Genomic DNA, 22739 nt, shown 5'->3' with positions numbered 1-22739 from the left:
TTTGAGAACAGAAGCATGGAAGCTATTGAAGTGACGAGAAAGACCCGAACCGCTAAATCAAAGAATAAAGGTGTGATAGGGGAAATCATTTGGAATTTTTTCAAAGGAAACTAATAACTAAAATGAAAATCTCAGTTTAACAGATGAGAATTTTGTCCTATTTTTCTGAATTATAGATGGAAAAGTGGCCCAAGTGAGATCAGCAGCAGATGAGGCGAGAAGGTAAATTCACTTAAAAGGAACAGTTCACCCAAAGAGGAAACTTTACTCACCCTCATGCCATCCCTCATGCTCTGTAGGTCCATACAATGCATGTGAATGTGGGTGAGAAACAGGTCAATATTTAAGTCCCTTTTTACTATAAAGTTCACCAGAGTTCTGTTTTCTTTATTCTTCTTCTTTTTTTTCATGCATATCGCCACCTACTGGGCAGGCAGCTGAAGGGAAGGAATAAAGCAAAGGAAAATAATAATTAAATCATATTTATGAAGCTCCAAAAGCACATAAAGGCTGCATAAATATAATCCATACTACTCCTGTGGTTTAATTTCTTCTGATGTGATTCAATTGGCTTTGGGTGAGAACACACTGAAATATATCTCTTTTCTCACTATAAAACTTGACATCTTCAGTCTCCTTGGCAATCATGGGCCCTTCCACAAGGCCTAGACGAAGGGAACATGTGATAGTCACTTCAAAGAAGTAATTTTTCGTTTGTTATCACATGACCCAGGGTGGTGAGTCCTCGTGACTTCATTTTTAAGCTAGATGCGGGGGAGAGTTTGAGTTCATGTAGAAATATTAAAATAAAAAAATTAAATATATATATATATATATATATTTCATATTATAGAAATTACATTTAATGTTGTTTTGTTGTGATATTTTACACACATTTTTGTCATGCATGGAATATATTTAATATGTAGTTTTAATAAGTTTTGTAGTGTGTTTAATAGTAGCTACTTAGTTAAATATGACTACATGCAGGGATCAGCGAAGACTACAAAGTTGAAAGGAGACCAATTTTGCAGCGATTAATAAGTTGCTGCACTGTGTTGTCATGGTAACATTCCGGTTGGAGATAAGGAGGAAGTGATGGTGTCTTTCATTGCTCCCTTTGCAAAGTGTGTTCCAAATGTCCATATAATGAGACAACGAGTGTCTTGCTCCCTTGAGAGTTTGCACTTCAAGGGCTCTGCCCTTCGGAGTGAGTAGGGTATAGGGGTGCTCACTTCCGATTGGAAATCGCCTCGTGATTTCAAGTTCGATTACACTTCAGCGCTCTGTGCTTGTGTCAAGAAGTGGAATCAAGCTTAAAATTGTGATTGTGCCTAAAAACTGCTAAAACAAAATGTACATTGAATTAGGAGTTACACTATATTTTGGTCTGTTATCACCCAAAACCGGTTGGATCACTTCAGAAGACTTTGATTAAACAACTGGAGTCGTATGGGTTACTTTTATGCTGCTTTTGTGATATTTGAAAGTTAAAATGGCTGGCCTCCATTCACTTGCATTGTGAGGACCTACAGAGGTGAAATATTCTTTTAAAAATCTTAATTTGTGTTCTGCAAGAAGAAAGTCAGTCATACACATCTAGGAGGACATGAGGATGAGTAAATAATTAGAGAATCTTCATTTTTGGCTGAATTATCACTTTAAGTCTTTCTTGTTTTCTAGAAACAGACCACTTTTTAAGTATTTAAATATCATAAGCTATATTTGTAGTTGTGTGTAATGTATAGATAATTTGTCTGCCTTTTTTCTGTGGTTGATATACTGAACAATGGACTGTTATGTAGGAGAGAAGCTTTAAAAGAGACCCTGTGTGAGAAGCTTGAATTTGAGCGCAGAGCCCTGCAGGTTGTTGAGCGACTCCTGGAGGACAGTGTGACCGAAGAGTTCCTCATCGATTGTGTAAGTTAGATTATGTAGCACTTATAATTGTTTGCAGTCATGAAGTTTCTTTAAGATCATGTCCTGTTGTTTTATGCCACAGTCATGGTACATCACTCCTGTTAACTACAAAGACACAGTGGAAGAACGGTCCATTGCTAAACTGTGTGGATATCCTGTGTGTCCAAATAAACTCATCAATGTAAGAGCGCTTCTTGAAATCTATTGTTGGAAAATGCACACTAATGTAGTTGTTGAATTTCAAGCCCAAGACTTTTATATGGTTATGTTTGTTGTGTAAATTACCTTGATCAAATCTTTACAATAAGGTTTAATTTGTTAACAATAGTAAATGCAATAAGTGTCATGAACTAACAATGAACAGTTTATTTTTACAGTAGATTTTAATCTTAGTTAATGGTAAATCATGAAAATGCAATTGTTCATTGTTAATTCATGTAATCTCATAATGCATTAACTAATGTTATCACACCTGATCATTTAAAAAATGTATTAGTGTATGTTGCAATTAATATGTACAAAGATTATAAGTGCTGTAAACTTATTGTTCATTTTTAACTAATGTTGTTAACTTATGTTAACAAATGCAACTTTATTGTAAAGTGTTTCTAAGAATGTATAACATTTTTAAATGCATTCTAGGTGCCCAGACAACAGTTTAAAATATCCACCAAGACCAATAAAGTCTATGACATCACAGAGCGTAAGGTATGGAATAATGTTTTTTTCCAGTGCTTCGTCTTATTTGACATCCTAATAACTGATTAGAATTGAAGTTACTAAATACTTTGTTTTTATAATTATTATGATGTTGGTTGCTTTTTTTTTTTTCAGTGCTTTTGCAGTAATTTCTGCTACAAAGCCTCCAAATGTTTTGAACTCCAGATATCAAAAACTCCCCTTTGGCTCAGAAAGGATGAGAGGTATTTTGACTGTCAATTTGTCAATTAATCATAATTAAACAATGAATTATGTAATTATGTTGTAATTTTTTATTTCATAAAATGTATTAACTCTTTCCCCGCCAGCGTTTTTAAAAAAAGTTGCCAGCCACCGCCAGGGTTTTTGACGATTTTCGCTAAACTTTAATGGCGGCAGAATATTTTCTTCCATGAATATATGAAGATGCTATATATCAAAATAAAGATCTGAGCCTCTGTTTTTAGGCAAAAAAAACTATTTTATTTTATCTTCATTTGTTCTTTTTTTATTGCCACTTGAACAGAGGTAGGCATTTTTATCAAACAAGTGCTTTAGTATTAGTATGGTGTTCCACTTCTTCATGTTTGAGACGATCGCAGTCTGTTTCTTTGATCAAAGAGTTGCGTACTCTTTCAAAACATGCGCGTGGGTCTTCCTTACCGTATACCACCTAAAACACGGATACCCGGAAAATTCCGTGTTTGGCGGGGAAGCGTTTTTTCATAAAACCCGGAAAATTCCGTGTTTGGCGGGGAAAGATTTAAGAATAATAAGTATTGGCCTGGGTAGCTCAGCGAGTATTGACGCTGACTACCACCCCTGGAGTCGCGAATTGGAATCCAGGGTGTGCTGAGTGACTCCAGCCAGGTCTCCTAAGCAACCAAATTGACCCGGTTGCTAGGGAGGTTAGAGTCACATGGGGTAACCTCCTTGAGGTCACTATAAAGTGGTTCTCGCTCTCGATGGGGTGCGTGGTGAGTTGTGCATGGATGCGGCGGAAAATAACGTGAAGCCTTCACATGCGCCATGTCTTCGCGGTAACATGCTCAACAAGCCACATGATCAGATGCGCAGATTGACGGTTTCAGACGCTGAGGCAACTGAGATTCATTCTCCACCACCCGGATTGAGGCGAGTCACTACACCACCACAAGGACTTAAGCGCATTGGGAATTGGGCATTCCAAATTGGGGAGAAAAAGAGGAGAAAAAAAATTTATATAAGTATTTATTTAATAATACAATTTCTAAAGTAAAAACAAATGTAATGTCTCTCAATAATTGATTTTAGTTTCTTGAATAAACATGCCAGTTTCTTTTCTATAAAAGGCCTCCTGAAGTAAAACTGATGAAAGAAGGTGATGGGTATGTACATACAGTTGACTTTATGAAATTTGAGAACTTTTTGTTTCATACTATTTGTTATGGAGTGAGATAATGTTCTCGGGAAATGAGTCAATTATAGCTGCATTAACAAAAAACTGAACTAAATAAGTTGCATTGTTTTTCTTTCCTGTCAACAGAGGGAGCGCAGGACTGGAGATAAAGTTGGTTGACAAACCCATAACAGAAGCCGACATTGACGATTCCATCACAGAAGGTCCTGAGACCTACATAGACTCCCCTCCCAACAGTCATGGCGAGAACAGCGACACTGAGCAAGACTTTGTCTCCAGTGTGGTGTCCAGACAGCGTACGCGTGCACGGGTGCACTGGGGAAAACTGCCAAAGAGGGACGGCGTTAGTGAGCATGAGGGATCGAGCAATGAAAAAAATCTAATTGCACCTCCTGAACCCATACAAAGACAAGAAATAGATAATAAAGATGAAAACAGATCTTCTCTAAGCTCTCAAATACATATAGAGCCTCACTGTCAATCTACAGTAGAGAAGGCCATACCTGTGGAATCTGATGTTGAGGGAACTCGCAAGCTGTTAAATGAGTTTAGTCTGAAGGACAGTACTGTTTGTACTGTAACTGAACATGAGCCTGCCCTACCTTCACAGCCTGATAGTGGAAACACCACCCCAGCAACTGATAATCTGACCTCTGGCTTGAACATCACTCAGGTGGGCATGAGTAAAAGAGGAGTTGCAGGTCTCAAAGGCCTGTTGAAGGGTCATACCAAAGCTAAAACTGCTCCTACAGCCGTCAGTCTGTGCCTGTTAAAGCATCTAAGCCAAACCTTCATTGAATGGAGAACTGAGGAAACTATGAAGTTTCTTTATGGACCTGGTTACACCTCAGGAATGCAGTCTGCAGCAGAGCAGGCTGAAGACAGTGAAGAACTGGATGAAGATGACCTGGATGAGCCTGAGGCTGAGGTGGGCTTGAGACAGTCCACTGGTGGTCTTGCCAGACCCAGTGCACCAGCTCCTGATTTGGAAAAACTGCGCAAAGAAACTGAGCTGCTGGAGCTAAGAGTGAGCGAGTTTTATAAAGGTGTGTGTGTTCTGCCTGAAGAGATTGAAACTGATTCTGTCAAAGAAAGCAACTACACAGAGGTGAGAAATGGTGTTTTCTTTTCAAATGTCATGAAGGCCATAAGTGTCTCTGATTACTTTGCTTCAATTACGTTTTTCCCAGTACACATAGTGATGTCCAATTTCATGAATGAAGCGTTCATTCGATTCGGTTCTTTTTAATGATTTCAGGCTGATCGCAAAACATTTATAAATCACTCGACAAAATAACTTTTGTTTTCAAGTAAAACTATTTGGTGGGAGACATGTTGGAATAATAAGCAGTGTAATATTTGATTATTTTACTGGCTCAAAGACAGTGGCAAACAGCTGAGTCGTCTGGAAGCCATATTGAGTGAAAATGAAAATTAATCTGGTTTTGAACTGGTTTCTTAAAACAGCCCATTTTAACAAACTGATCCACTAAAATGAGTTAGACTTCTAAAATGCTGATTTCACATTTGTAGATTTAGGATTGCATTGTAAAAAGATGTGTGCTTGGCTACATTAGGTGTTCCAAATCGCACACTTCTGTACTATTCTACACCATTTTGTAGTTTAAGTAGTATTATGTTAACACTGAAAATGCACCAAGAAGTTTACTATGAGTACCAAGATGATGTATTTCAATCTAAAAAAACTTTCGCAGCTTGTCTTACATAGCAAAAGGGGCGGAGTTACCTAGGTGGATTGCTGGTCTGACAAAACAATTGTAAATAATAGAGAATGTGGCAACTAGCCACAGTGAAGATGGCACCTACAAATTTGAGTTTAATGCTTCACCGTCACCCCACTCTCTGTAAATATGCACATCATTTGAGATATAAGCGTTGAACTGAGTGTGGCTAACGTGCTAAAGCTAGCATCAACTCATTGCGTGCGTTTGAAAACACCACTTCCGTCACCTGAAAAACTGAGTGTTTCTCTGTGTGTGATCTGAGCTGAAGATGTGCAATTTATACTACTGTCGTCAGTTTTCATGCTGATTTTAAATATGTTCTTTGATTGTAATCTTAACCGAACATTTTGGAGATTTCTGTCTTTCCCCATTCAAGTAGCTAGGAAGCTGAACTTTTATGCCGCTTATGTCAATAAAAAATACCTGACTGGACGTTCCAAAGAGTGGACTGACTTACCTAGAAAGGCACTTTGACTACATGGCTGAATGTATATTGCTTAATTTTCGGACACAGCTATTGCTTTTTTTTGGTTGACGTTTATTAAAACCTCCAAAAAGTTGGATATGTTTAAGAGAATGTGACTTGCTCTAAAATAAGACCTAAAGCATATTGCCAGAGTCAGAGCCTGCAGGTACTCTAACAGTCCTGTTGTAGGTGCTGCATCCACATGTTAAATGGTACCATGTGCAAAAGACTTCACATCCACTTGCAGCTTCTCTTATGAATTTCTACTGCCTGCATTCTTGATTGACATGCACACTTTTTTTCTCCTGTTCCTTAAGGACAGTGGGAAGGATCCTCATTTCCCTTTGGTTGATTCTAATGCACAGCACCTGATTCAGAAGCGCATTGTTGTGGAGAAGCTCAGCAGGAGGTCAGTGTTTAGCAATGGATAAGTATTTATAGCTATTGTGCAAAACAAATCATTGTTATGATCACACCAATAAGTTTAACCTTTATACCTATGATATGCATGACATTTTTTGAGCGTGAAAATTGTTAGAATTGTGTTTTCCAGGCCTGAAAAAGTCAGGGAAATGAATAAAACCAGAAAAGTCATAGAAATTTTGAACTTTTTTTTGTCTGCAAGCCATAGTGATCTTCAATTTGTGAGTGAATGATTCGTTTGAGCCAGTTCTTTTTAGTGAATCGTTCAAACTGCTTTACTAATTTAACTGAATGTATAATGAATGAAACGGTGTGAATGAAAATGTACATTAGTTTGTATTGTAATTCCTTTACATTATTATCTAATGTAAACTTGTTGTGTCTTTCTGAAGTTTGAGAGATGTCGTTGGACCCCTACGTCTGACAATGGGTGATGTCATCAATTACATCAATAATTTAGTCAGGACTTTCAGGTGAGTTACACTCAGACACTAAGACATGGAGTTTAAAAATTGTGTTGAATAAGCATAATTACTTAATAGCAACTTCATTATTTGATTTTAGAGGAAAACTGTCCTTATGGTGTGTTTTTGCCATGCAACGAAAACAGTTGTATTTAAATGGGGTAGCGCAAGTATGTCAGGGTAAAATCAGTGTTTATGTCTTTCTATCAAACAGTCAATAGCCCTCTTTGGTCTGAACTGTGAGGTGTTTAGTTTCACGGACCATAAATTGTGATTGGCCAAAGAGGTGTTGTCAACAGGAAATAGTGTGTCACACTATGAAGATTATTTACAATGCGTCCGAAGGAGCACTTCACCCGTGGATCGAACCTGCTTCCGGGAATTCTGTTTCGGTTGTCGAGGGCCACTAAATCTGAGCGCCTTGTCCATAAAAACTCAAAACTGATTAAAGCATTTTGACTTCAATATTGTTGTATCCTGTTTCCTGCTTCTGCTTATGGATTAATATGTTTAGTACTGCTTATGGTGCCATGATTTCTTCTTTTTTTTTTTTTTTTAGGTTCACAAACACAAATATCATTCACAAAAGCCCTGAATGGACTTTAATTGCAGTGGTTCTTCTTTCAGTGTAAGTATCACACGAAGCATGTTCAGTACAATAAGAGTGACTACATTTGCACATTTTTGTGAAGAAAATTTATTGTTGAGTGGCAACTGTTCAAGCAAAACTCTCCATCACGATGGTAGGGTGTTGTGTGTCCCTAGAAGATACGGTTTTCTGGGTGGTTCCCTTACTAAAATCTAGAGTTCTGGCAACCTTGGTGCAAATTTGCCACTTATTATTTTCACATGCAAGCTTGCGATTTGCCACAAATGTTTACCAGAAGTTTGCAGCTCTTCACTGGTAGTGGTGAACCTGCAGCAAACCTTCAGCAACAATGGACAGTTTGCCGCTTCTGAAAAACCTGTGGCAACGATGTAGGATGTTTGCCGCAAAGCTCATTTGTATGTGAAAATAATGAGTGGCAAGTTTGCCTCAGGGGTTTGCCAGAGCTCTGTTTTTGTAAAGGCTACTAGGTTGTTGCTCACAGGCCAAATATTTAAAAGATTGAACCTTTTTAAATTCCATTAGTCGAAAATCATTCACCACTATCTGTGGAAACCTATTCATTGTTCCTTAAGCTGGAGGGGTGTCACACATGTAGACTGTTTTGCTGAGATCTCGCTATTTTCAGTCGAAGGTATGACCCACCTGATGATTAAGAATGGTGGAGGGGTGACAAATATACCAACTAATCGCAACTCTCTGAATCCCTGTCTAATAAGAGTACCATGTGAGCATAAACAATTGTAAAAGAGTGATGTGATTCATGAGTCTTCATCTTGTGAAAGTGTGTGATTGTGTATTTATCCCCTCGAGGCTTGCCGTAGAACACGTATGACCATATGCAGCCTTCAGTGAGTGAAGAAATTACGTTCTATAAAAACAGACTGTTGTGCCTCTGCTTTTTGATTTCAGTAGTCATATAGTGTAGGAGAAAAACACAGGAAAAATACTTGGTGGCAGAATCACTTTGGATTACAATCAGCGTTGATGATTAAATGCAGTGGAGTTCGATCTCCGATTGAACTGTTTAGACCAGCTTGCCCTCTTTTCAGATCTTTAGTAAAAAAAATAAAAAAGCTAAAAAGAAAAATGCTCAAGCAAGCCTGAAATGTGCTTTCTCAGTTTTTGAAGTCATTATCTCAGCAGGGAGTCCCGACAGTAAAGTGATTCACAACCTCCCGCTTGCAGACGTTAATGTGCGCTTAGTCTTCCTACATGAAAATTGTTGAAAAAAATCAGCTAGTTTGGCGCACGCTTTAGCTGTTTGTCCAATTTGTCTATTCATCATACCTCAGAACCAAATGTTTGTCAAACCAGGGCTCTGTCACAGCATACTTTGTATCTTTCAGTTGTCCATCTGATTTTCAGATTAACAAGCTAATTATCTACCATTGCTTGTTTTTTCTCTATTGCATGCATGGGAAAGTGCCACATGTGTTGGTATTTGCCATTAGATGCCAGCAGCACTGTTTCTCAACCTAAGCTAACATGTGCTCATATAAAGTGTTCAGATTATTGCAATTGCAGATAATACAGTGGGTTTATCTGATGATGGCTGTTGATTGGAGCTTTATGGCATGTCGGTAGCCTGCTGTGCTCTGACAGTGAAAGTATGTGGTAGACAGATCAACAGCTGCAGGGCCTGGATTTAACGAGAGTGGACAGGAACAGCACTGAGGAAATCAGGGAGCACTGTTTTCTCTTCAGGAACACACACACACACACTCTGTAATGCCATATGATACTTGTGATTTATGTCCGTGTGTGTATGATTTGTGTGCATTTGTGTTAGTTAATGTTTGTCTAAATGATAAAGATTTGCACTTTTATCGAGGAATGATGTAGCATCTTGTATTGAGAGATCTTTGCACATATGTTGCACCTGCTTTATTTAATTTTAAGCTTTTTTTGCTATCTAGCTACACCATATAAAAAAAAAAAAAACTGTTAAATTTACGGTAAAATAAAGGCAACTGTGCTTGCCAGACATTCATACAAAAATACTGTGACCATGTTCCTGGCATTATGGGGGACATCATTCTGATGCTGGTATATTTTACGGTTCTCTTCCTTTTATTACCATAAATGTAAAATACCAAAATTCTGAAACTACAAATCTTCTTTCATATAAAATAAATTTTTAAACACTGTCGTAACTACAGAATACTGAATGGCGACTTCATGTCCGTCAAGAGTGGCCCTTTCAGGAGAGATATTTAATACACATGTAGAGAATGTGCACAGTGTCACTTACACGAACACAAAACACCATCAGGGTAACACACTTGACACTAAAATAAGGCAATAAACATGAACTAAACACTTTTAAGTATAACCCAGAAAACCTCAGTGTACATAACTGACAAAAAACATATACAAAAAAAACATATATATTCCCATAAAATGATAAAGATGATGATTTGAAAATATAATGAAATGTGATGTTTCATGCAGAGACTTCTGGGAATGCCCAATTATTGTATAATCACTGTAATTTGAACTATGGTATACTGTAAAAATACATGTATTAATATGTTAAAGGAATATAGAAATTTTAACTGTTAGAGTAAAATAATTTTTTAAATCTAAAAAAACAATTTTAAAACATTTTACTGTAAAATTACATGTATTGTCTCTTTAAATATATCTTTTGTTATTGTACGTGGTTGGTAACTAACTTCTTACATTGTATTTCTGTTAAAATTACTGAGACATTTTTTACGATGTTGGCACAGAAGTGTTGCAAAATGCCTTTTGCCATTTCAAGTTTTTCCAAGATGTCCACTGATATAGTGATCCATCATGAAAACTGACTACTGAGGACATTGTTGGGCATTCTCACTTTAAAAAAAAAAGAAAATCTCATAAATCAGACAAATCATGTTTCGCTTTAAATCTAATAATGTCAACAGGTTTGGCTTTATGGGTAGGGGATGAAACGAATATGATGAAGCAAACATTTGTGTGCATCTGTGTGTGGTGGAAATGGCTACAAAATCATGTTTGTACTGTGCCAGGTGGTGTGTATGACTTCTCTCATGTTTATGAATGGCTAAATGGGGCCACTAAACTCAGAGGAGAGTTCCGTGCTGCTCCCTGTCTGTGTCAACACAAGCTCATATCTTATCACGGCCTGATTGCTGTGGATCCGTGATGCTGCGGTAACAGCATGGGAAACAATCCACCTGGAGAACCAACACAAAAGCCCAATTAAACCACTCCCCATTTAAAGATCTACCTAAAAGACGGCTCTGATTTATTATTGACTGGCAGGGTGATTTGAGATGTTTAAGTAGGATTGTTTTTCTAAGTAGAGCTTTTTTTTTTAGATCCACATGAGAGAGTGAACATCAACTTGGTTAAGAGTATGCTGTTCTCAGGTCTTGGTCAGAGACGCCGCCATCAAAAAACTAAAATAAACAATATGTATACAGTGCATCCGGAAAGTATTCACAGCGCTTCACTTTTTCCACATGTTGTTATGTTACAGCCTTATTACAAAATTGATTAAATTCATTATTTTCCTCAAAATTCTACAAACAATACCCCATAATGACAATGTGAAAGAAGTTTGTTTGAAATCTTTGCAAATGTATTCAAAATCAGATACATAAGTACATAATTATTCACAGCCTTTGTCATGACACTCAAAATTGAGCTCAGGTGCATCCTGTTTCACTGATCATCCTTGAGATGTTTCTACAACTTGATTGGAGTCCACCTGTGATAAATTCAGTTGATTTGGACATGATTTGGAAAGGCACACACCTGTCTATATAAGGTCCCACAGTTAACAGTGCATGTCATAGCACAAACCAAGCCATGAAGTCCAAGGAATTGTCTGTAGACCTCCGAGACAGGATTGTATTGAGGCACAGATATGGGGAAGGGTACAGAAAAAGTTCTGCAGCATTGAAGGTCCCAATGAGCACAGTGGCCTCCATCATCTGTAAATGGAAGAAGTTTGGAACCACCAGGACTCTTCCTAGAGCTGGCCGCCCGGCCAAACTGAGTGATCGGGGGTGAAGGGCCTTAGTCAGGGAGGTGACCAAGAACCCGATGGTCTCTCTGACAGAGCTCCAGTGTTTCTCTGTGGAGAGAGGAGAACCTTCCAGAAGAACAACCATCTCTGCAGCACTCCAGCAATCAGGCCTGTATGGAAGCCACTCCTTAGTAAAAGGCACATGATAGCCCACCTGGAGTTTGCCTGAAGGACTTTCAGACCATGAGAAACAAAATTCTCTGGTCTGATGAAACAAAGATTGAACTCTTTGGCCTGAATGGCAAGCGTCATGTCTGGAGGAAACCAGGCACCGCTCATCACCTGGCCAATACCATCCCTAGAGTGAAGCATGATGGTGGCAGCATCATGCTTTGGGGATGTTTTTCAGTGGCAGGAACTGGGAGATTAGTCAGGATCGAGGGAAAGATGAAAACAGAGACATCCTTAATGAAAACCTGCTCCAGAGTGCTCTGGACCTCAGACTTCCAACAGGACAACGACCCTAAGCACACAGCCAAGATAACAAGGAGTGGCTACGGGACAACTCTGTGAATGTCCTTGAGTGGCCCAGCCAGAGCCCAGACTTGAACCCGATTGAACATCTCTGGAGAGATCTGAAAATGGTTGTGCATCGACACTCCCAATCCAACCTGATGGAGCTTGAGAGGTCCTGCAAAGAAGAATGGGAGAAACTGCCCAAAAATAGGCCAAGCTTGTAGCATCATACACAAAAAGACTTGAGGCTGTAATTGGTCCCAAAGGTGCTTCAACAAAGTATTGAGCAAAGGCTGTGAATACTTACGTACATGTGATTATTTTTTTTTGTTTTTTTTTTTTTCTAAATTTGCAAAGATTTCAAACAAACTTCTTTCACGTTGTCATTATGGGGTATTGTTTGTAGAATTTTGAGGAAAATAATGAATTTAATCAATTGAGGAATAAGGCTGTAACATAACAAAATGTGGAAAAAAGTGAAGCGCTGTGAATACTTTCAGGATGCACTGAATGTACAATATGTAAACAATCAAAGTGTTCAGACCCCCTTCTTTAACATCAATCTGCACTTAATACCCCATAATGACAAAGCAAAACCCAGATTTTTTCTAAGTTTGCAAATTTCTTAAAAAGAAAAAACTGAAATATCACATTGACATAAGTATTCAGACCCTTAACTCCGTACTTAGTTCAAGCACCTTTGGCAGTGATTACAACCTCAATATTTTTGGGTATGAGCCGACAAACTTTGCACACCTTCGTAGGTGGTTTGAAATCCTGTTATAATCAGGTTGTTTTGTTTATGCAAATCAGACTTGGTTCTCCCAAACTGTTTTATGTGCAAGTTGTATCAGTAATAACTTTATGTAAGTTATCGTAGGGTATTGTAACTATGAATTTTGCTCTGACATAATTGTTAGAGATGGGTTAAAAACTGGTAAAATTATAATATTTAAAAATGTATTATTATTGCATGTACTGCAATAATTTTTTTTTATTAGTTCATTTCAGTGCAGTGACATTTTGGAAGCAATGCAGTGATTCTTGTGAAAGATTGTGCAATAAACGGTTTCTACTTTTTATTTAAGAATGAATAAGTCAGCATATATTTAAAATATAATGTATTTAAATTACATTAGCTGGTAATGCAGCCGGATATGAGTAAGAAAGAGTCCATGATGGCTAACATGGTTTTGTTTTTGTTTTCTTTTCCACTAAGGATACTGAAATTTCACATTAATATTTAATTAGCTTTTGCCTTCTAATTGCATCATTCATTGATGCAGCAAAATGAATGTTTTGATGTCTCCTTGATTCCCAGGCAAGATGCAGTTAGTTTCATTTCTCAATAAGTGCTTTTATTTAAATTCTGCTTGTTTTGTGACTTTATGTTCACTAATCTCAGGCTGTTTTTATCAGTGTGTTTTTGCTTGCTCATCTCATCATTTATTAGGTTTCAGGGCCCGTTTGATGCTCTCAATCTGTTTATCAGCCGAGGGCCTGTTATTTTCCCCTCATGAATAATTTGGAAACACACTTCTCTTTGCCTTATGTCAGGTGTGCCACTGGCCTGTGGTCTTTGTTGAGAGCAGTTCAATAATAGATAAAGCTCCAGAAACTGTAGGACAGGTTGAATCCGAGCTGTTACAAGAACCAATTTTCCTCTCATAGAAAGACCTATGGATAGATGACTTCTACAAACAAGCTTAAACACTAAAAGTGTTTTGACTGCTTTCAATACTTCTGTTTAAGCTACAGTTAGTCTCCTATCTTCAAACTATTGCAGTTAAATATTACTTTGTTTTATGCAGTTATAAAAGATTTGTGGTCCATGCCAGTGAAAAATTCACAGAGCACTGGAGTGTGAATCAGTGGTTCTCATTAACTTTTGTTTGATTCATAGCCATGTTTACATGCTAATGATGCTAAAATCCATTTGTTTTTTTTTAGGTTAACGGAAGTGTCACCATTGTTGCGAGAGACCTTGACAAGTCTGTCTTCGGTGGAGTATATTTCCTCTTTCATGCGAGAGCTTAGTCTGGAGCAAAAAGATCTGCACAGCCTTGTGCAGCTCTTCAGACCCCAAATCACTTCTTAAACATAATATACAGCACACAAATTCAGATGAACAATTTATAATAAAAGCCTACTTGTAACAAACATTTCATGAATCATTTGTTTTCGACACTGAGCACTTGACGGATATTAGATTGAAGTCATTTATGATACTATCTGGCAGTCTCTAATAATAATCTCTTTTTCTCTTTTTAAAATTGACATTTTCATAAGGAATCAACACATTTTTATACTTTTATTTATGTGAGGCACAGAATATCAGTGCTTAAAACTTACAGTTGAAGTCAGAAGTTTACATACAATAAGGTTAAATTCATTAAAACTCATTTTTAAACCACTCATTTTTTTCATATTAGCAAACTATAGTTTTGGCAAGTCATTTAGGACATCTACTTTGTGCATGATACAAGTCCAACAATTGTTTACAGACAGATTGTTTCACTTTTAATTGACTATATCACAATTCCAGTTGGTCAGAAGTTTACATTCACTAAGTTAACTGTGCATTTCAGCAGCTTGGAACATTCCAGAAAATGATATCAAGCCTTTAGGCAATTAGCCAATTAGCTTCTGATTAGCCTACCTTCAAACTCAGTGCCTCTTCTTGACATCATGGGAAAATCTAAAGAAATCAGCCAAAAAAAATTCCTCCACAAGTCTGGTTCACCCTTGGGGGCAATTTCCATATGCCTGAAGGTACCACGTTCATCTGTACAAACAATAGTTTGCAAGTATATTTACCATGGCACCATGCAGCCATTATATCCCGTCAGGGAGTGCATTCTGTCTCCTAGAGATGAACATAGTTTGGTGCATAAAGTGCAAATCAATCCCAGAACAACAGCAAAATGACTTTGTGAAGATGCTGGGGGAAACAGGTAGACAAGGATCTATATCCACAGTAAAACGAGCCTTATATTGACATAAACTAAAAGGCTGCTCAGCAAGGAAGAATCCACTGTTCCAAAACCACCATAAAAAAGGCAGACTACAGTTTGCAAGTGCACATGGGGACAAAGATCTTTGGGGACTAGTAGCCTAATCTATGTATAACAATGGATGTTAATTAAATTTATATCATATAAACATGGTTTTGCACTATTCTGTTACACAGAACTATTTTATTGTTAATAAACCATGTTATTAAAAAATAGCGTAACAAACTTTCATAACCAACCTTTTTCTGAAAGTTGGATGAAATGGCTAAATGTGAAATGCAATGTGAGGTTTCAGTTGAGACGGGCCTAGATGAATATTAAAATGAATACAACTTGTTTATGACTTCAGTTTGCTTCGTGGTGCAATGGCGGCAACAAAAATTAAAACACATTGATGTTCATTTTGAAAGTATTATATATTTTAATCTAATTAACCAATTTGTAATGTTCTTTGCTATACACAGTGAAAAACCGGTATTCACATCAAGTTGGCTTTATTATAGGCCTATATAGATATTGTGAATATGCATACGTGATTGAATAAATGTAGCAAACATGTAATTAAACCATTAATATATGGCTAAAAAAGATAAAAGTTTTAATAAATAATAGATTTTATACGTTTATTACTGTTTTTCAGAAATTGATTTTGGTAAATTAATACAATAATATAATGAATAGTATTTTAGAATGAATACAGAAACATAATATCTGCAATCTCTCTGACTGCATTATACAAATAAATCTGTTATTTTCTTAATTCATTAAACCATACAACATACTACAGCCTTTAGTGTCCAATGTGCAAACAAAAACTAAGCAAATAATTGAATTATTATTTTAGACCATGCTGCGTTTCTTTGTGTCTTCTAAGATCTACTTTGCGCTGAAAGCCTTTGCCACACAGTTCGCATCCGAAAGGCCTGAATCCTGTGTGTTTTCTGCTGTGTGTGATGAGGTTTGAACTCTGGCTGAAGGCTTTGCCACACACTTGACACTTGTGCGGCTTCTCGCCTAGAAATAAGAGGAAGAAGAAAAGTGTTGCGTTAGTCTAAACAGACTTTGATGTTGTTGTATTCTGACTTAAATTGTAAAGGAAATCTTTTAGCAATGTTGTTAACCCATTACACAAGTGAATAGGCTTTTTGGAAATCCATGCATGCAGAATGAAATCATATTAGCCATGTAGTGGTTGCATGCATCCAGACACTAGTATTATTGGGCCTTCTTAAAACGCAAGTGCAATTTCCAATAAGCGCTTTTGCTAAATAGATTTTAGATTTTCATTTAACTTTCCTGAGCATTGCATTTTACAAATTAAATCACCTGTGTGAATGAACGTGTGTTTCTTCATATCTGATTTCTGGTGGAATCGTTTGCCGCAGTATTGACATGGATATGGTCGGGTGTCAGAGTGGATGAAGAGGTGCGTGGACAAAGTGGATGACCTCTTGAAGCTTTTGTCGCAGATTTTGCAGCTGAAAACCCTTTCCTGACAGAAAGAAGTAATTAGTTAGAGCCTGTAATTATTTGGGCCCCAATTAATAAATTACGTGACAATGCAAGCATACTTGTGAATGGACAGCTTTATGTTGCTCCAGGCTGACACTGTGGCCAAATGTTTTTCCACAGATTTCACAAGCGAAGGGTCTTGTGCCACTGTGTGACCGCCGTACGTGAACCTCTAAACCATGAGGGGTCGAAAACACCTGTTTAAAAACAGAATACATCAGCATCAGCAAAACGGAACTACCATTTTACCCAAGTGGTTTGAGAAAGTACTGGAGGTTTGCTGACAATCAGTTAGGACAAAACTTAACTGAATTTAAGCCTATTAGTTGACCAATAGGCTATAAATTGTTTGAATGTCAAGAATGTTTAGTTTGAAAACTAAAATGTTATATATCTATACACCGGCGGCTAAAAGTTTGGAATAATGTACAGATTTTGCTGTTTCGGAAGGAAATTGTTGCATTCAACTGATCACAAAGTATAGTCAGGACATTACAGAACAGCACCATCGCTATTTGAAAAAAAGTCATTTTTGATCAAATCTAGACAGGTCCCATTTCTAGCAGAAAATTATGAATAATTATGCTAAATTGATCATTTGGTACTAGAAAATAACTTGCAATTATATCAAACACAGTCGAAAGCTTTTTGGTTCATTAAATGAAGATTAAAATTGTCTTTTTTTTTGTTTTTGAGTTGCCACAGTGTTCAGTAGACGGGCATGTCTTAAGGTCAATATTAGCTCAAAAATGGCGAAAAAGAAACTTTCTCTAGAAACTCATCAATGATTGTTTTGATGAATGAAGGTTATACAATGCTTGAAATTGCCAGAAAACTGAAGATTTCATACAAAGGTGTACACTACAGTCTTCAAAGACAAAGGTCAACTGACTCTAAGAAGGACAGAAAGAGATGTGGAAATCCAGATGCACCCATAATGTGGTTCATTCTCAGTGGGGCACATGGTGAGTTGAGTGTGGATGCTGTGGTGGATGGCGTGAAGCCTCCACACATGCTATGTCTCCGTGGCAACACGCTCAACAAGCCATGTGATAAGATGTGTGTGTTGACGGTCTCAGACGTGGAGGCATCTAGGATTTGTCCTCCGCCACCCGATTGAGGGGCGTCATTACGCGGCCACGAGGATTTAAAAGCACATTGGGAATTGGACATGTCAAATTGGGAGAAAAAGGGGAAGAAAGAAAAGCTGCTTCATAAACAGAAAAACAAAAATAAAAGGGTAGAGTGGGCAAAGAAACACAGACATTGGACAACAGATAATTGGAAAAGAGTGTTATGGATCTTAATCCCATTGAGCTTTTGTGGGATCAGCTAGACCGTAAGGTGCGTGAGAATGCCCGACAAGACACGAGTATCTGGACAAACTGACAGCTTGAATGTCAAGAATCTGCAAAGCTGTCATTGCTGCACATGGAGGATTTTTTGATGAGAACTCTTTGAAGTAGATTAAGAAGTTCTGAATTTTTTTTTTCAAATCGTAATAGTAATTTCTCACGTTATTATTGTCCTGACTATACATTGTGATCAGTTGAATGCCATTTTGGTGAATAAAAGTACCAATTTCTTTCCATAAGAGCAAATCTGTACATTATTCCAAACATTTGGATGCAAGAGTATGTATGTATATATATATATATATATATATATATATATATATATATATATATATATATATATACACATACACACACACACACACACACACACACCAATCAGCCACAGCATTAAAACCACCTGCCTAATATTGTGTAGGTCCCCCTTGTGCCACCAAAACTGCGCCAACCCACATCTCAGAATAACATTCTCACCACAATTGTACAGAGCTAACGTAGGCTTTGTCAGCTCGAACCAGTCTGTCCATTCTCTGTTGACCTCTCTCATCAACAAGGCATTTCCATACACAGAAATGTCGCTCACTGGATGTTTTTTGTTTTTGTCACCATTCTTAGTAACTTATAGACTGTTGTGTGTGAAAATCCCATGAGATCAGCAGTTACAGAAATAATCAAACCAGCCCGTCTGGCACCAACAAACACACATAAGATTATCTAATCAGCCTATTGTATGGCAGCATTTTAGTCTATAAAATCATGCATATATGGGTCAGGAGCTTCAGTTAATGTTCACATCAACCATCAGAATGGGGAAAAAAATGTGATCTCAGTAGTTTGGACCATGGCATGATTGTTGGTGTTGTGGCTGATCGGTGTGTGTGTATGTATATATATATATATATATATATATAAATGATGGTTGATTTGGACTGGATAGTAAAGGAAAAGTCAGCATGTATGGGAAGATGCAAAACTGTTTATAAAGCATCCTAGGTTGATACCCCTTATACAATTGGTTGACAGAATGCACAGTGTGGAGAGCTGTAATCGAGGCAAAGCGTGGCTGTAGAAGCTATATATAAGATAGTTTAATGTATTTTACATTTATTTTCTACAACATTTTCAAACTTCCTTTTGTGTTATGCCATAGTTTTTATGGAAAACAGTAATAATAAAAATAAATAGGTGTCTCCAAACATTTGGCTGGTAGTGTAGCCTATATAACATAAGAAATAAGTAGCTAAACAATGTAGAGTTTGATTTATTTTACCTTAGTGCATTTTATGCATTTGTACGACCCATTTAGTTGAAGTCGCGTGCAAAGAATATCCGACTCTGCATTAAGCTCTGATACTTTAGTTGACATCTTGAAGTCTGCGTAAAAGCTTCTACTATCCAAAAGGTTAGAGGTAAAAGAGCCATAGTCCTGGTAAAATCGCCCTGATTGGCTTGGTTCAGTGAGGAGTTGGGCACCTGGCCTTCTTTCTGTAGACTCATACACCCCCATTGATGGCTCTGGATCCATAGAAACAGGGACATGATTGCACGTTTGAATGAGGTGCCTGAGCTCGGATGTTGAATGGGCCCAAACATATGGAGGGAAAGTCATGTCGAAAGCCTGAGGGTCATCTGGTGAAGGCACCTGGCATTTATCCAGATCTATTGAAAAAACCATGTCTATTCTGAAAAGTATATTTAGGCTAAATATGTATTAATTCTGGTAGTTAATATCTTTTGCGTCACTGTAAAATTAAGTAAGGATGAAACCTGATGTAAAATTTAGTCATGAAAAAATACAAACCTTGAGAGGGAGATCGGGACAGAGGTCTCCAAAAGTCCTCATAGTCTGATGAGTGGTCACACACACTGCCCTCACATCTGAGTGGGGACTGTTGAGAGGAATGGTCTGCCGTACACACCATGCTGGCTTTAGGGGAACGATTGCCCGGATCCTTCCCTACATCCACTGTGCTCTCAGGCACCTGTCCCATTTGACTTTCTAAACACAAGAGAGACAGTAACATCCACAATGCATTATCCGCCACTATTTGAATTCATATTTTCATATCCCGACCAATATAGGCCTGGCTAAATAACAGGAGTCAGTACCTTGGCATGTGAGAAGTTTCTCAATTTGCATGCAGTTGTCGTCCAGGTAACGGGGTTGGTGATAACTGTGTGCCCGTTTGCTCTTCACCAAAAACGACCTCGGCATGTTTATTCTTCGTTATCAGGTTCAGGGTCACCAATCACTCACTGTTTTCCAATCCTACCTGAAAAGTGCTGCAAAGTAGATTTGAAGACCAAGTTGAAGCACTGGTGTGAATAAATGCACCTGACCTTAACAGAGCTTACACAATATGGCATGTCTGTAAAATCTGTGTATCATCCTGCCTTTTGCAATCAAAACCTGCCAAATAAACCCAGCGCAAAGCAATCTACAGTTAAGGAACTCCACAGCACACTTTGTTATTGTGTTCCCTTTGGGCAACTTGATCTCAAAACCTTATTTAGTAAACTGATCCTCTCTCAGAATGATATACAGTTTCGGCCTCCCGTCATTGAGGCACACACTTCCAAATAACAGCCTGGAAACGGAGACCAGGGTAATATTACCTTCAGAAGAACTAATTGATTTTGCTTTTGTTGTTCATAACCTGATCTGGAAGCTAAAATAACATCAAATTTAAACCGAATTAAGCTTATTATGTTTTTTAATTAGCATATAACATTGCATAGGCTACATGTTTTGTTTGTTTTTCTTAATAATGACATAAAACAATAAGATGTGTGTGTGTGTGTGTGTGTGTGTGAGCGTGTATTTATCACTTTGTGGGGACCAAATGTCCCCATAAGGATAGTAAAACCCGAAATGATTGACCTTGTGGGGACATTTTGTCGGTCCCCATGAGGAAAACAGCTTATAAATCATACTAAATTATGTTTTTTGAAAATGTAAAAATGCAGAAAGTTTTCTGTGAGGGTTAGGTTTAGGGGTAGGGTTAGGTTTAGGGGATAGAATATAAAGTTTGTACAGTATAAAAACCATTATGTCTATGGAAAGTCCCCATAAAACATGGAAACACAACATGTGTGTGTGTGTGTGTGTGTGTGTGTGTGTGTGTGTGTGTGTGTGTGTATATATACAGGGTTGGGAGGGTTACTTTTGAAATGTATTCCACTAGATTACATAACACATGCTGTAAAATGTAATTTGTATCAAATTCCTTTAATTACTCAAGGTCAGTAACGTATTCTAAATACTTTGGATTACTTCTTCAGCACTGGTAGATTTTTGTTTCACATATTTTGACTATAAAAACTCTGCCAGTACAGTAACACAAAATATACATGTTAAAAATACATTCTCTGAAAAACCCAAATATCTTATGCAGTGTTGTTTCTAAAACAAGATCAAGCAAATTGAACGAACTTCTCTGTCTGCACGTATGAATGTAACACATCATAAGAAAGTGTTTCACCGATGTTCAAATGCACTTTGGATCGCATCATTTATATGTATAAATGTTTTTCATCTGAAAGGACTAAATATTAAATTAAACAAATGAAAATAAAATGCAAAATAATCTCTACAGTAATCAAAATACTTTTTGAATGTAACTGTATTCTAAATACCAATGATTTAAATTGTAACTGTTGTGGAATACAGTTACTTATATTTTGTATTTTAAATATATAATCCCGTTACATGTATTCCGTTACTCCCAACCCTGTATATATACGTATACGTATATGTACTTAATTTGCATTCTGTGCAGTTTCATTGCTTTATACCTCCGAAATTTGTGCAATTTTGTTGGAGAACAGCCAAACTTCATTATAAAACTAGATTAATTCATGAGGCTACCTAACATTTGGAAAACATTAATTTGATTCCAATGGATTTGAGTGAATGTGGGAAAAACTTTGGTGCACCGGCTGTGACCCCTCAAAGCGTTTACATTTAAAGTAGGCTATTTAGATATTTCTCCAAATGCAACAATGGCATGCATAACAATTCCGTGCAAAAACTCAAATATATCATATATATAGTAAACTTGCCTTTCCATTTAATTGGAACTTTATCCAAAGAAAACTTATTCGCGTCTTAATAAGTTTTTGGTGACAGCTGACTTGTTGTCAGTTCAAATCACAATGCAGTTAAAATAGAATACAGCTTCGTCAAAAAAAGAAATCACCAATCACCTTTAAAGTTTGCTGCAAGCTGCTCAACGTCTGAATAGCTGTTCTCTGTAGGTTCTGTCAGAAGCTCGAGATACCTGTTGCGCTGCGCTCGTGCGCTCCACTGGATATTACTGCAGCGCGCGACCTGCCTCCGTCTCCAACTACAGCAGCTCAAACGCGCGCCTTAAATACAAACATTAACTTCCTGAATGCGACCGTGTTTGATGATGTTTGACACACGTGTTGCCCAATTTCTACAGGCAGCCTGCAAATACATAACCTAATGGAAGTGTAATGCAAATTGAAACTAAATAATTGAAAATAAATGATGATTCTATAAATGCTATGGTGAAGTCTGGTGATGACTAGAGACGCCCATGGTGACCAAAATCAGATTCGGATTTTTCTCTTGTCTGTGTGGGACAATTTTATATTTGTCCTCCTAGGTGTGG

At 37.4% G+C, this 22739-nt stretch overlaps 2 protein-coding genes across 2 annotated transcripts; one reads left to right on the top strand and one right to left on the bottom strand.

Moving 5' to 3' along the window:
- Nucleotides 1–10: 10 nt before the first annotated feature.
- Nucleotides 11–14375, top strand: LOC127645232 (putative RNA polymerase II subunit B1 CTD phosphatase rpap2). Its single transcript, XM_052128780.1, has 12 exons — nucleotides 11–70; nucleotides 177–222; nucleotides 1806–1920; nucleotides 2003–2101; nucleotides 2563–2628; nucleotides 2755–2843; nucleotides 3951–3986; nucleotides 4145–5126; nucleotides 6547–6638; nucleotides 7045–7125; nucleotides 7676–7744; nucleotides 14172–14375. Exons 1-12 carry the CDS (start codon nucleotides 16–18, stop codon nucleotides 14317–14319), a joined length of 1878 nt encoding a protein of 625 aa, XP_051984740.1. The 5' UTR covers nucleotides 11–15; the 3' UTR covers nucleotides 14320–14375.
- Nucleotides 14376–15645: 1270 nt separating this feature from the next.
- Nucleotides 15646–22432, bottom strand: LOC127645563 (zinc finger protein Gfi-1-like). Its single transcript, XM_052129219.1, has 7 exons — nucleotides 22309–22432; nucleotides 20212–20385; nucleotides 19904–20101; nucleotides 19373–19761; nucleotides 16807–16944; nucleotides 16562–16727; nucleotides 15646–16249 (listed from the first exon to the last, which is right to left on the bottom strand). The coding sequence occupies exons 2-7, from the start codon at nucleotides 20315–20317 to the stop codon at nucleotides 16071–16073; spliced, it is 1176 nt and encodes a 391-aa protein (XP_051985179.1). The 5' UTR covers nucleotides 20318–20385; nucleotides 22309–22432; the 3' UTR covers nucleotides 15646–16070.
- Nucleotides 22433–22739: the final 307 nt, after the last annotated feature.

This window comes from Xyrauchen texanus, chromosome 6 (genome assembly GCF_025860055.1).
Source record: "Xyrauchen texanus isolate HMW12.3.18 chromosome 6, RBS_HiC_50CHRs, whole genome shotgun sequence".
NCBI classification, from domain to species: Eukaryota; Metazoa; Chordata; class Actinopteri; order Cypriniformes; family Catostomidae; genus Xyrauchen; species Xyrauchen texanus.
The sequence above is the reverse complement of the archived record's forward strand: the minus strand, read 5'-3'. Positions and strand labels throughout refer to the sequence as shown.